Source organism: Micropterus dolomieu, linkage group LG12 (assembly GCF_021292245.1).
Source record: "Micropterus dolomieu isolate WLL.071019.BEF.003 ecotype Adirondacks linkage group LG12, ASM2129224v1, whole genome shotgun sequence".
Classification (NCBI taxonomy): Eukaryota; Metazoa; Chordata; class Actinopteri; order Centrarchiformes; family Centrarchidae; genus Micropterus; species Micropterus dolomieu.
Window position 1 is genome coordinate 36,532,684 of NC_060161.1, and position 13,398 is coordinate 36,546,081.

Genomic DNA, 13,398 nt, shown 5'->3' on the forward strand with positions numbered 1-13,398 from the left:
TCTGCTGGAAACTCTGAACACACAAACACAAACAGTTCAAACAACATGAGAAACTGTTGGAGACAAAGAAACTCACACCAGTGACCACAAGCCCAACAGCCCCTCCCCCACCTTACTCTGATATCTCCTTCCTCAACCAGCTTAACAACTCATCTTCTACACTCATTTTGAGAAGGACAACCTGCAATCAAGGCAGTGCTGACTGCTGACCACCAACCCCGACTCCTCCCTACTGACGTCAGAGCAGTGTTAAACACGCAAAGCTTCAGGCCCTGATGGCATCCCTGGATGTGTGCTCAGAGCATGTGCTGGGGAGCTGGCGGGGGTCCTGATGGACTTATATAACTCATGCTGTTGTGCCGACCTGCTTTAATCCGTCATTACAAAGTAACTTTGGGGTCACCAATTTACCTACTGCAAGAACGGGGGCACAGAAGATGCAGCCTCCATAGCACTGCACTCTGTCCTCTCACACCTGGACAATAATGACACATAGTTCAGCATTTAACACTGTCCTCCCCTCTAATGTCAAATATCTGGGCATCAAAGCTTCTATCTGCACCAACAGGCTCCAACATATTTGATTAGACCACCACTGCTCTTCCACCCTCACCCTAAACTTACAGTCTGGTACAGGAACTGCTCTGTCTCAGACAAGAAGGCATAGTAGGCTGTGGTGAAAACCGCCCAGAGCATTGCTGGAGCCTCACTTACTGCTATTGAGAACATTTACAGGAAGCGTCGTTTCTAATGAACATTAGAACCTTCTGCCACCCAACAAAGAGACTGTTTGCCCTCCTGCCCTCTGGGAGGCGCTACAGGAGCCAATGGACTAAAACCACCATGTGTGTACACACACACACAAACAGCAGGGTGAACCAAATAGCCTGACTCTGTCCAAAGTTAATAAGTAAAGAGCAGCTGTACCTCTCCTCTTATGGCTATTTGTCCGTAAGTGATGTCATCTGGTCCTCTCAGTGCTGAGGAGACTGCAGCTGGATCAGTCTCTGGAAAATAAAACAGACACATATTACATTACTGCAGGTACTATAGCTGATACTAGCACTGTTAGTATATTTACTACTACTACTACCACCAGTAGATTTGCTGCTATACTACTAGTACTGCAACATGTCATAGAGATGAAACTACATCATTATTTTCTGTGTAGAAATATAGTATTTTTTGTTATTTAGTATGTAGAATACGTTTTATAATAGACTCTATAAAAGGCAGCAGGTGTTTTCTCCTTCCTAACATTGCTGTAAAAGCTTAGAGCTGAAAGAGCAAATATAACAGAAGGGTATTTATCTGAAACAGAGAACCAAATGACCACAAAGCTGCTCTCTTCTGTTAAGGTTCACACATTTCAGCACAAGGTACAAAACAGACCACAAATAGTGAGAAACAGAACAGCGTCAAACCACAGTTCACTGTAGTCAACAGGAGGAAGTTGCTGCTGTAGCATGATGTGCACAGTGATAAAAAAGAATAGCTTCTCCTTTATTAATTATCTACATTAAAAGTTATTATCTTCAGTAATAACGCTTGAGTAAAACACAACAGTAAAACAGTTTCTAAATATTTAGATTTAGATATGTGAGCGGAATGACCAGAGATATGTAATTCTGCACATTTAAAATTAGTATAGTTTGTAAAGAGAAAAAGGAAACTGGACAACCCACAGAGCTGTTAACGTTTTTTAACAGATTCACTACAGGGTTCACAACAGAGTCTCACATGCAACACATATCACATATCATCCTCACCAACAGACCAGACCACGGTCTGAAACTTTATGGACTACATACAATTTAATTTAAAAAGTACTACACATTCAGATCTATTGATCTTACAAATAGCAATCTATCTTTTAACTTGACTGAAGACAGGTTTGAACACAGGGTGGTGATGGGGCAGTGGATAAGACACATGCTGTTTGTGTGAGAGACCCAGGTTCAATTCCCCACTGTGACACATCTACCAACGTGTCCCTGAGCAAGACACTTAACCCCTCGTTGCTCCAGAGGCGTGCGACCTCTGACATGTATAGCAAATGTAAGTCGCTCTGGATGCCGCATTCGCTCATTCATACACAAACGACCTCACCTCTGTTCAAGTGGCCAATCACGTAAACTGGGCATGCGCATTCCAGCGTAAACAGAAAGCAGTTTATCTATGAAAGAAGAGCCATAAACATGAGCACAGACAGCAATGGTAAAGAACCATTATATTTACAGGATATTTTTTTGCATGCACCGACAAGGAGATGGAAATATCACCAAAAACAGTGTCAGCAGCATTGTGTCTTTGCTTTGCATGACTGATTTCCAGCTTTCGCCTGTCCACACTAATACGCTACCTCTGATTTTCAAAATGAAAATGGGTTCTGTCTGGAAGGCAGGCGGAAATGTCAGCCTGGGTTTGTCAGTGTTATAATTAAACCTGGTGACTGAACCTGTGATGGTACACATTTGTACTCAAAGAAACTAATGTAGGACATTCGCTGCCTCTGTGGACAGAATGTTGGTCGCAATCCTGAAAACATCTCAGTTAATACAATAAAAGCACAGCCGAAGGCCCTCCGTAGCTTAGCCGGTCCTTTGATATCCTCACAAGAGAGTCAGAGAGCGTTCATTTCTGCCTGTAAGCAGAAATCAGGTGGAACATGATGGAAGTGATAGTGTGGCCCCAAAGAGCCCTGACCTCACCATAACTGAGTCTGACTGGGATTATGTGATAAGAGAGAGACTGAGGCTGCCTAAATCCAGAGAATTACTGTCAGTAGTTTTTCAAAATGTCTGGGCCAACCTACCTGCTGAGTTCCTTCAAAAACTATGTGCAGGTGTACCTAGAAGAATTTATGCAGTTTTAAAGGTAAAGGGTGTTCACACCTAATTTTAATTTGACTGAGCTTTTTTCATCATTCACTTTGTATTTTGTGGCCCTGCGATGGACTGGCGACCTGTCCAGGGTGTACCCTGCCTTTCGCCCAGTGTCAGCTGGGATTGGCTCCAGCCCCCTAACATAAAGGTTATTCTAACCTGAACCTTCAAACCAAGCCTTCGTGCACACACACACCACAAAAAAGCTACCTCTGCTTCGTCTGATTGGCTGCCGTTGATGATGTGATATTCTGATGTCACTGTATGTGATGTCCTCTGTGATGTCATTTTCTACAACTTCTTCTTTAGTAGCTGGAATGAACCAACATGAACAGCAATATAATTTACATGTTAAATTCTCAGCAGACATTTAAATGATGAAAACTGATTGGAAATGTAGCTGAAATGTGAACCTGATAACTTTTGACTGTTTGTAAATGTAAAATAAGTCTTTAAATGTTAGCATGTGTACAGTAAAACATCCAAAAAACTTCTACAGGTCCTGGATCCCAAAAAACAAAAAGATAACAATCTGAATGAAAAAGTCTCACAGAACATCTGCTCACTGTACTGAGAGCTCCCAGCAAATGTCATGTAACAGAGCAACGTTTGGATCAAACATCTTCATTTGAGAGTATCAAAGATTCTGTTCTGAAATATGTTGTTAGTGAATCTTTTGACTTTAACATGCAGCTCAACAGGTTTGAATGTAAATAGAAAACGCAGTCACAATGAACTGAACTGAACTACATGGGTGTTAACATGCTAATAAATAGTTCTGAAAAATGAAAACTTAGTGTAAAATGTTTGTCTAACCTGGATGTTTCCTCTGAACACACCACCTGAACAGTAGAACCAGTAGAACCAGTAGAACCAGTAGAACCAGAACACATGACAGAGGAACAGACCACAGCATCACAGAGGGAGGAGGAGGAGCTGGTGATGAAAATAGACAGGTGGACGTAGGAGGACGTGTAGTGGTGGGTTTCCCTAAAATTAACAAAAAAATAATAATTATCAAAAGAACTTAAATGAAAAAAATTGATAACACATTGACTGATTTAACTGTTCAGACTTTAACTAGATTAAAATATATAACTGACATTTATAGCTCCATTTAGTTGGGTGGAGTTAGTTAAATTTCAGTCAGAATTATCTTTGAGCTCCTCACCTGTGACAGAGATCCAGCTGGATGGAGACTCTCCACGACCTCTGATGTTACACTTGTAGAGGCCTTCATCAGACTTGTTAACATGGTGGATGGTCATGTGACCTGTAGGCTCAGTCCTGATGAGGGAGCCATCTTTATAGAAACCAGCTGGGAGGTTGGAGGGAGGGGTCTCTGTTTTACAGTGCAGAGTGACATCATGTCCCTCCATCACAGGGAGGACAGGACTCTGCAGGATCACTGGTCCACCTCAACACAGAGACAAACTACAGCATTTCATCATTTACACACAGCTTCATCAACACTAACTCCACAGTCTGATCTTACCAGTGACAGTGATGTTGATGGTGTTACTGGTTGCTCCCTCTCTGGACTCACACCAGTAAACTCCACTGTCCAATGGGAAATTGTGGGTGATGTAACAGGAAGAACCAGCTGATCTTCCCCAGTCAGATCCACACTGAGTCCTGGTTTCTCTGGTTGTGTTCCTCCTCAGCGTCCATCCAGCAGAGCTGTCGTCCTCCTCACAGCTCAGAGAGACAGACTCTCCTTCAAACAGCTGAGAGCTGCTGGGACTCACAGTCAGAGAGGCTGGAGGGGATTTATTGGATTTTTAGTTAAATGACAAAACCTTGACATCCAAGTGTAGCATTAAACAATTCTGTTCGTTGAGCAAAGGTTTCTGAACTTGTTGCCAAAGTGATGCTGAAGATGTTTAGCTACAGAAACACTTGGCTGATTTTTAATTGCTAATCAATCTATGCCATTACTGAAGAGTTTAACAGACTTTGTGTGAAGTCAGTGTCACTTAGTTAGGTAGCTAAATGGGATGCCTTACATGCTAAAAAGACACATTCCTTTGGTGTGAGAGACCCAGGTTCAATTCTCACTGTGACTCGTCCACCATTGTGTCCCTGAGCAAGACACTTAACCACTAGTTGCTCCAGAAGTGTGCGACCTCTGACATGTATAGCAATTGTAAGTCGCTTTGGATAAAAGCGTCAGCTAGATGAGCGATTAGTAGTAGTAAATCTGAGTCACATAATAAAACTATATATTATATTTTAGCCCAGGTTTGCAACTGGAAAAGCTCTGTCTGTGAGTGATGTCTCAGAGGCTGCACAGCTTTGGTGTTTAAGTTGCACTGTTACAAGGAATAGAAATAAAGGCCATTTAACCAACAATTGGGGGAAAAGGACAGTAGTTACAGTATCTCAACTGAGATGAGGGATTTGAAGAACTAATAAAACCTGCCAACCATTGTTCAAATTGAATTTGCAAATTTCTGCACATTTTAAAACAATTTAAAAGTCTCATAGTTTCATAGAGTTTTATTGTAAACAAAAATTTGGAACAAGTATACACCACCACTTAAATGTTTGTTTTATTATATTTTTGCAATACTTTTAAGCATTTGACACTTTTAATTGGATTCTTGGATACAAGAAGTGACAAATTCCATTGCTCAAATACACACTTTTACTACGATTATTTAACAACCATCACTAAAACCAAACAAGGACAAGTTGAGTCTTGATGCTGTATCCTGGTCAACTTGTCCTTGTTTTTTAATAATCTTGTTAATTTGTTAATTTTCATATAAATTTATGTATGTTAAAACTTGTTTTTGTTGTGAAGTATTTTCATGAGTAAAACCCCAAACTCTTTGGGTACGTTTTGTATTATTATTTACCAGAAACAGCTTCTGACCGTCAGAGTTGACTCACCTCCGCTGGTCCAGCAGCTCAGCAGAGAGATCAGCACTGAAGAGAAACCAGACTCAGGTTGGTTTGACATTTAACATAAAACTAGACCAGACAAGAAACTTTCAGTTCTGCTGCTGACTGAAATATCTTCCAACATTAAATATATATATTTAATAATTTTTTGTTGATATTAAGTGTCTCAAGTACACATTTTCTTATTTTCAAAAAGTTTATTAATGCTGCGTTCTGATAATCTCTTGTTCCAAAATTAAATTAACTTTTTAAATATGTGATTGTCTCAGACTGAATGAAGGAAAAAAAAACATTAAATATGTCGTTGACTCTTTTTTCTGTTTTGCTTTAACGCTGTAAGAAGTGGTAGCTGTTTTTTTTTTAAGGTAAATTCTAAACTGAGCAAAAACTATTAAAGATTTTTTCATCAGATTGTACTTACAGAGCAGAAAAGCTGTCTGTCCCATCGCTCCTCCACTCAGTCAGTCCAGTTAAGCTCTTCCTCTCTGTAGGTGAGAGCAGTGACTGTGTAGAAGCTCATCTGGTTTTGCTTCTTCACTCAGAGCTCATCAGGAGACACGGGGCCCTACACAAAGAGTTTAATCACATGCAGGAAGTGACAGCGCTGCAGGCTGAACATGAAGGAGGGCTGATCTGAGATCACTGAGAGACAGATTCATTAGAAACAAGGAGGTAAAGTTCCTCAGTGGAGTTTCTCTCCACTCTGTAAATATCTGTGTGATGAAGATTTCAAAAATAAAGTTTAGATCACTTAAATCCCTTACCTTAAAACTCAGTAAGTGATTGTATGCATGTCGACCAGTTACGCTATCTGCTAACACATCTACCTCACAACAGGGTTAACAGTGAGACCGATGTGCTAGTAGAGAGGGTTAACCTCCGTTGTGTTGCTAAGGGCTAGAGGGACTAAGCAGTGTTAAAACCATCTCATGATATAAGGTTGATTTGCTATATACAGTGGGACCAGAAAGTATTTAGTCAGCCACTCATTGTGCAAGTTCTCCTACTTAGAAAGATGAGAGAGGTCTGTAATTTTCATCATAGGTACACTTCAACTATGAGAGACAAAATGAGAAAAAAGAAATCCAGGAAATCACATTGTAGGATTTTTAAAGAATTTATTTGTAAATTATGGTGGAAAATAAGTATTTGGTCCATAACAAAAGTTCAAGTCAATACTTTGTAACATAACCTCTCTCATTTTGTCTCTCATAGTAAGAGCAAAAGCTAAAGAGCAGGAAGAAGAACTCAGTTTGGTTTCAGTTTAACCAGCTGCTGCACCTCAGTCTGTCATGGCTGCTTTAACATCAGCTCCACTTGTGGTTTTGTTCGCATGTTCATGGATCTTTGTTCTGTGTCAAGGTAAGAGAGTGTGTGTGTGTGTGTGTGTGTGTGTGTGTGTGTGTGTGTGTGTGTGTGTGTGTGTACGCCATGAGCTTATGTAAAAAAAAGTTTGGACGAGTTACTTCCAAACTGTAATACATTATGAATGACTAGTTACTCTCATTTGAGAGTAATTAGTTAGTAGTATTACAATATTACTGTCTCTGAATTGTAATGCTTTACAATACTTTTTTGCTGCTGAAATTTTTCTCGGTGTTAGTGAATTAGACAAAACACCACTTAAATTGTGAGTTAAAATGTGTTGTAACACGCGTTACTGAGAGTGTAACGGGTATAAAATTACAGATTTTCTTTTAGTAATGTGTCACATTACTGCGTTACAGCAAAAAGCAATACTGCCCTACAAAGGCTAAGTGCTGTAACTACACAAACACTGAAACTGAGAAAAATGCCTTTAAAGTTTTGAGACTAGCCAAACATGTTGTGGTTAGATCAGTGATAATGCAGAATACCTTCTTAGGAAGACATTTTTTATAGATAAAAACCAGGACCACTTATGTTCCCTTTGACCCTCAAAAAGCAGATACTGCACTCTGCCTTTGGATGCAGTATCTACAAACTAAATGTGTTCATTCATCTTTCTTGTTGTGTTTCTTACTACATGTTGATTGTTTTTAATAGCTGTAAAAGTTTTATTCATGTTTGCAAGTTGCAAATGTCGAAAACGCTCAGTAGTAAGCCTCAAAATTAAGTTGTCTTTTATTGCAATTGTCCTTTACAGTGTTTCGCTCTTAAAAAATTGACTCTGAAGAAAATGTCGTCTTCATTGTCTTCATTTCCCCAACAATCATTAGCATTTTACACAATAAATAAATGTTGTGTTAGTTTGCATTAGAATTTTCATGTTAATTTAAAATAAATTTTTAACAAACCAAGGTTATTTTTAAAACGGTAGTCAAAAATGTACGCAATTTAAACAAAATTAAATGGAAGAACAACAATTGGAATAGCTGCTTGAAATAAAAAACATCAAAGCGATTATAAATCATGCGGTCAGAGTAAATGCCTTCAAGGGAGCAGGTAGGATAAAATGTTTGTCTGATTTGCAAGTGCAACTTGCCAACTTAGTTAGCTAATGTTAACTGATTATAAAGCTGTCATTTGCCTTGCTGCGTTTTAATGCAAGTTCAACAATGATTTTACTGCGGGATTGTGCTATGGTGTTTCTCCATGGTAAGCTATTGTTAGCTGGTTGGCTTGTTGATTCTGTGTGAGGGAGCGTTAGAACAGTATCCCTTCGGGTTTAGGCTGCCGAGGCAGACTGCAGTATCTGCGGTGTCAAAGCCGGGAAAACAAACAAAGCCAGTCTGAGCGCAGCAACGTCACTTACTGTGGTTTGCCTTGGTATTAGCTTGGATTTTGTAGTTACTGCAATTTTGACACTCATTTCTCTGAAACGGGGCAAAATTTAAGTTGTGATGTCATAAAGCCCATTTCAATTTTGACCTAATGTGTAGTTACTGCGCTTTGAGTATAAAGTTTTTTGTTTTCCCCCATACAACAGCATAAAACCTGGATATCAGAAGATGATCGCAGACAGGACAGAGTTACAGGTGAAGACAGACAGACAGCAGTCTGGAGCCTAAAGCACTGAAATTCTGACTTCACGCCAGTGAAAATAAATTAATAATATATTACTACACATTATGATAGATAGCAGATTTGATTTAACAGTAATGGCTGTTTGGTGCTTGAGTTCACCACCCAAACGGACACACATGTTTTGTGTGTAGTGCAATTGCCCAGACCACAGACATTTTGATCTTTTCTTTCTAACTTTTAACTTACCAACCACCAACACTTGAAATTCTAGCAATTTTTCATTTGACCAATCTATTAATTTATTTTAATATCAGCTATATAGTATTCTCGATGTGCTCACTTATTTTCATTTTTTAAATTTCTATATATTTTAGTAGTCTGACAATTTACTAATTATTAATTTAATTCTACGTTGAATTCAGAGACAGCATGAGAAAACAGCATTAAACTTTTTTCCCTGAGAAGTGTAAGTCAAAGTTGGTGTGCTGTGAAAGCACAAGTCACATGACAATTATATGTTCCAAAATTATATGTTCATTCACATGACAATTATATGTTCCAAAATATTAATATATTGTTTTGAAATTATTAACATATTATTTTCCTGCTCAAATATACTAAACCTGGTGTGGTATTTTGGGACATCATGCTTCTTTTGGGTAAAAAGGTTCAAACAAAATGCATCAACATATAACCTGATGCAGAGGGGGAACTCACATATCTGTCGACACAGAACCACAGAGACGTAGCCGTCAGGAAACTTTTAAGTTAGAGTAAGATGTTAATGATGCTAATCCCCGACATTGTGAGTAGAAAGCCATCATAGACTAACACATAATATTAAGTACCATCAGTCATAAGTTCATTTCCAGTTGAGAAATAAGTTTAAAATGTTTGGGGTTTTTTATTTGAAAGCAAGTGCCCCAAATTAGCAAACATGTTACTGACAACTGACTTTGTGTTAGCTACAATAAAACTATATTTCTTCACATAAAGAAGGTAGACATCTTGAAGAATTCAGAAATGTATCATATGTTGGGTTACTTTAAAAGTTTATTTCAAAAATGAGATCACAATAAATTCCAAAAACTGTCCCAATATAACTGAATCCACTCTGCGTACATATCTCAACAACAACAATTTCCCACTATTTATTATTTTAAACAAAACCTTGGACCCATGCTCCCTCCAGCCTCCCAAGGGTCCACTTAATTTCTACATTGTCCTACATTTTTATATTGGACTTTCTTGTTTGGATAAAAAAGGTCACAATCCCTGAGCTACCCCCTCCAATACCATGAATAAACTAACAGATATCAGAAATAAAAACAGACGTGACAATGGACCTCATAATTGTTGACGATTTGTAGTACTGAACTTTTTTAAAGAAAAGGTGAGAAGTTGATCAACAGGTAGATGATTGAAATATTACCTTTGATTATGTTAATAAAATTTATCAAAAGATGTTTGAACAACAGGAAACATTACAAGTCCTGACTGGAGGCTTTTCTCTTTCTGTTCAGAGACACAGGAGGTGAAGGAGAAGACTGGAGAGGACGCTACTCTTCCCTGTCGGGGTCACAGAGGTGCTACCATCACAGTGATAAAGTGGAACAGACCTGACCTGAAGTCACATGAATATGTCTTCTTCTTCGGAGACGGCCGCTCACATGAAAACTACCAGCATGAATCTTATCGTGGTCGAGTGAAGCTGAGAGATCCAGAGATGAAGGACGGAGACGCTTCTGTTATTCTGAAGAACGTCAACATCAACGACGCTGGAACATATGAGTGTCAGATTAGAGAGGAAAATGATAAAGGCAAAGTTGAACTCGTCACCATCGTCAACATGACAGTCTCAGGTGAGTGTGTAGAGCTCAGAGTGTCTCTTTGTCTCTCAGGTGAGTGTGTAGAGCTCAGAGTGTCTCTTTGTCTCTCAGGTGAAGCTGCTTCCTGGTAGTTGAGCTGAGAAACATCACAGATCAGATGTTTGTGTTTTAGAAAGATGTTGCTGATGAGACTTTAGAGGAAACAGCTGCTACGAGTCATGTGATCAAAGTGCAGTAGATAATGTCTGACATTCTGTTCACCTGCTGACAGCTGATACCTCACACCTGTTTCTGCTCTGCAGGTCACACAGCTGGACACAAGGAGGGAGGAGACAAGGAGGGAGGAAACAAGGAGGGAAATGTTGGACTGAGAGTTGGTCTGCCAGTTTGTGTGATTCTTCTTCTTCTTCTTGGTGTTGGTGGTTTTGTGATCTTTAAAAAATATAACAGATCCACAGGGAATCAACAACCTGCTATAGATGAACTGCAGAACCTGCAGAGAGATTAAGAGACCAGAGGCAGCAGATGATCCAGACTGAAGTCACTCTGGTTACTGTGGGGAGCAGTGATTGGTCGTTACTCTCTGGCTGCTGATTGGTGGACTGAACGTGCTGCTGGACAGAAGAAACACATTCCTCCTGTAAAATAAACCTGAGCTGTTGACACACGTCTGATTTCACCTGGAGGCAGGTTAATGCCAGATGGGCTGACTGACCAGCAGCTCTGTGGGACAAACAATATGACCTGATGCTGGAACAGCCAGCTGATTGTTAATTACAGGAAGTGGTACAGACCGTCGGCACCTCCCCCCACCCCTTCAAGTGGATCCATCCATCCAGGTAGAGTCAGAGGTCAAATACAAATTGTGACGAGGTCACAAAAGTGAAAAGGTCTGAGAGAAAAAGCTGCAAAATATTTTAAATCAACAGTTACTGATGTCAGTGCCACAGAGAAAAATAAGAAGAAAGTGTCACGGAATCCAAGTTAAATAAGTAAAATTTGTGAAGGTGTCACTTTGGGCTCTGAGTAACTGTGACAGCATTTCTCACAGTTTACAGAATCTTTAAAAATCAATCGATTAATGGAGAAAATAATCAGCAGATTGATCCACAACTGCTTTTCTCAGTCTTTAACAAAAGGAAACAATGATCTTGGTTATTTCTCCTGTTTCTCCTGTAACCAACTTTCCGATGCTGAACTGATCTCTGCTGCAGAGATATGAATCTGTGATGTGTCTGTTTCTGGCAGCGTCCACTGTTGGCAGATATTTACATAAACACAATATAAAATTACTGCATTAAGTAAAAGTCCTGCTGTCAAAATGTCACTTGGGTCAGAGTACACAATTATTAGCTAATTTTACATGATGTTATCAGTTAAATCTGTATCTATGTGTTGTATGTAGGGAGGTACAGTTTTAATCTGCAGAGTAAGTGCATGTTTTATATCACATATTTACAATGAAGACATGATCAGACCTGTTGAACCTGTTGGTCTGATCTGAGCTGGAATCAAAATCAGTTTCCAGGCAGCCGTGCAAAAACAGGATCATTGACCTTCTTTAACTGTAACTCTGTAGCTGAAGAAAGAGAAAGTGAAAACTGGTTGGACTATAAGTGTCTGGGACCTGTTTGTAATGAGATAATAAAATGAGAGGTGTGGAAGCAGCTCTGAGCTCATTCTTCCTCCATCCCCCACCTCTCAGTCTGAATCAGGATGTTTTCTTTACTTTTGGCAGGTACAATCTTGCTAACATGAGAACAGACTGCTGCTGTTTTATTCATCATGTTTCTGTATATTACAGAATTGAGAGTTCAGTTATTAGTTTTTACTGTTTCTGTCAGACTGAACTCACCAATCAGACTGCAGACTTTATTTCTAAAGCATCATTCATGCAAAATACCAATAGGTGTGTGTTAAGTGTTTGACATTGTGTTGAAAAAAGTAATAATTACAGTGATAAGAGTCATTACAAAGTTATTAGGCAAGATAGAATAAAAAAAAATAAAAATATAAAGTAAAAACAGAAGTACAAAAACACAAAAGAGAAATGTTAAGATCAATAAAAGCAATAAAAATAATTTAGGTCTTAAGATTTCTTTTAAAAGATCTTAATGTTTGACACGTCCTCAGCTGCTCTGAGAGGCTTTTCCACAGATGTGGACCATAAACACTAAAACCTGCCTCTGTGTTTTTTTACCATCTGGGTTACTGGAAGGCTGGGGAGTCTATTGGGAACATATGGCACAAGCAAGTCACCAACAGTGTGAAGACACCACGGGGGTGACAGACATAATAAGAGGGAGAAAAATAAAAATGTATTGACATTTGTCATCAAAGATTAAAAATACCTTCATGTTACTTTAAGTTATTGTCTTCTGAGAAGAACCTCCTTTTGCAATTTATGGATTTGTTTGCTGTGTGTGTGAGTCTGAATGGGATAGTTTCCTGTTATGAAGTAGATTGAAGTGCCACATGATGTCTGTTTTTTTTAAGTCTGTGAAAGTTTTTATTAAATTTTGATCCTGGTGACCTTTTTCATGTTTCAACTGTTTGTGTCTCTCATGTCATCACATTTAAGTCTCACAGCTCAGCAGCTGTTATCTGAACCACTGTAGCTGGCCGGTGGTTTGTATTTTGAAAAATTAGGTAAAGCAGTACTTTCCTGTAAGAGTAGTTTTATATTGGAAAATTGTCCTTTCCTCTCATGATAAGGTAACCATATAGGGCTTTTATTTTGAAACTCGGATATAGACACCTTTGTCCACCTGTGTGTGTGTGTGTGTGTGTGTGTGTGTGTGTGTGTGTGTGTGTGTGTGTGTGTGTGTGTG

General features: G+C 39.1%; 2 protein-coding genes and 1 long non-coding RNA gene across 3 annotated transcripts in view; 1 reads left to right on the forward strand and 2 right to left on the reverse strand.

Moving 5' to 3' along the window:
* The window catches only part of LOC123979968 (high affinity immunoglobulin gamma Fc receptor I-like), a 6,642-nt gene extending 1,682 nt beyond the window's left edge, over positions 1-4,960 (reverse strand). Inside the window, exons 1-6 of the mRNA XM_046064080.1 lie at positions 4,944-4,960; positions 4,381-4,616; positions 4,057-4,302; positions 3,702-3,875; positions 3,096-3,197; positions 928-1,007 (exon numbers count right to left, since the gene is read on the reverse strand). Coding sequence (XP_045920036.1) covers positions 928-1,007; positions 3,096-3,197; positions 3,702-3,875; positions 4,057-4,302; positions 4,381-4,616; positions 4,944-4,960 — 855 coding nt within the window. The remainder of the gene's footprint in view (positions 1-927; positions 1,008-3,095; positions 3,198-3,701; positions 3,876-4,056; positions 4,303-4,380; positions 4,617-4,943) is intronic.
* A 3,370-nt stretch (positions 4,961-8,330) lies between these two features.
* On the forward strand, positions 8,331-10,612 carry LOC123979969 (V-set domain containing T-cell activation inhibitor 1-like). The gene is made up of 3 exons (XM_046064081.1): positions 8,331-8,369; positions 10,262-10,563; positions 10,595-10,612. Exons 1-3 carry the CDS (start codon positions 8,354-8,356, stop codon positions 10,610-10,612), a joined length of 336 nt encoding a protein of 111 aa, XP_045920037.1. The 5' UTR covers positions 8,331-8,353.
* Positions 10,613-11,025: 413 nt separating this feature from the next.
* Positions 11,026-13,398, reverse strand: part of LOC123980245 — a 27,920-nt gene continuing 25,547 nt past the window's right edge. The window contains exon 5 of the long non-coding RNA XR_006827425.1: positions 11,026-11,060. This is a non-coding gene — a long non-coding RNA (uncharacterized LOC123980245). The remainder of the gene's footprint in view (positions 11,061-13,398) is intronic.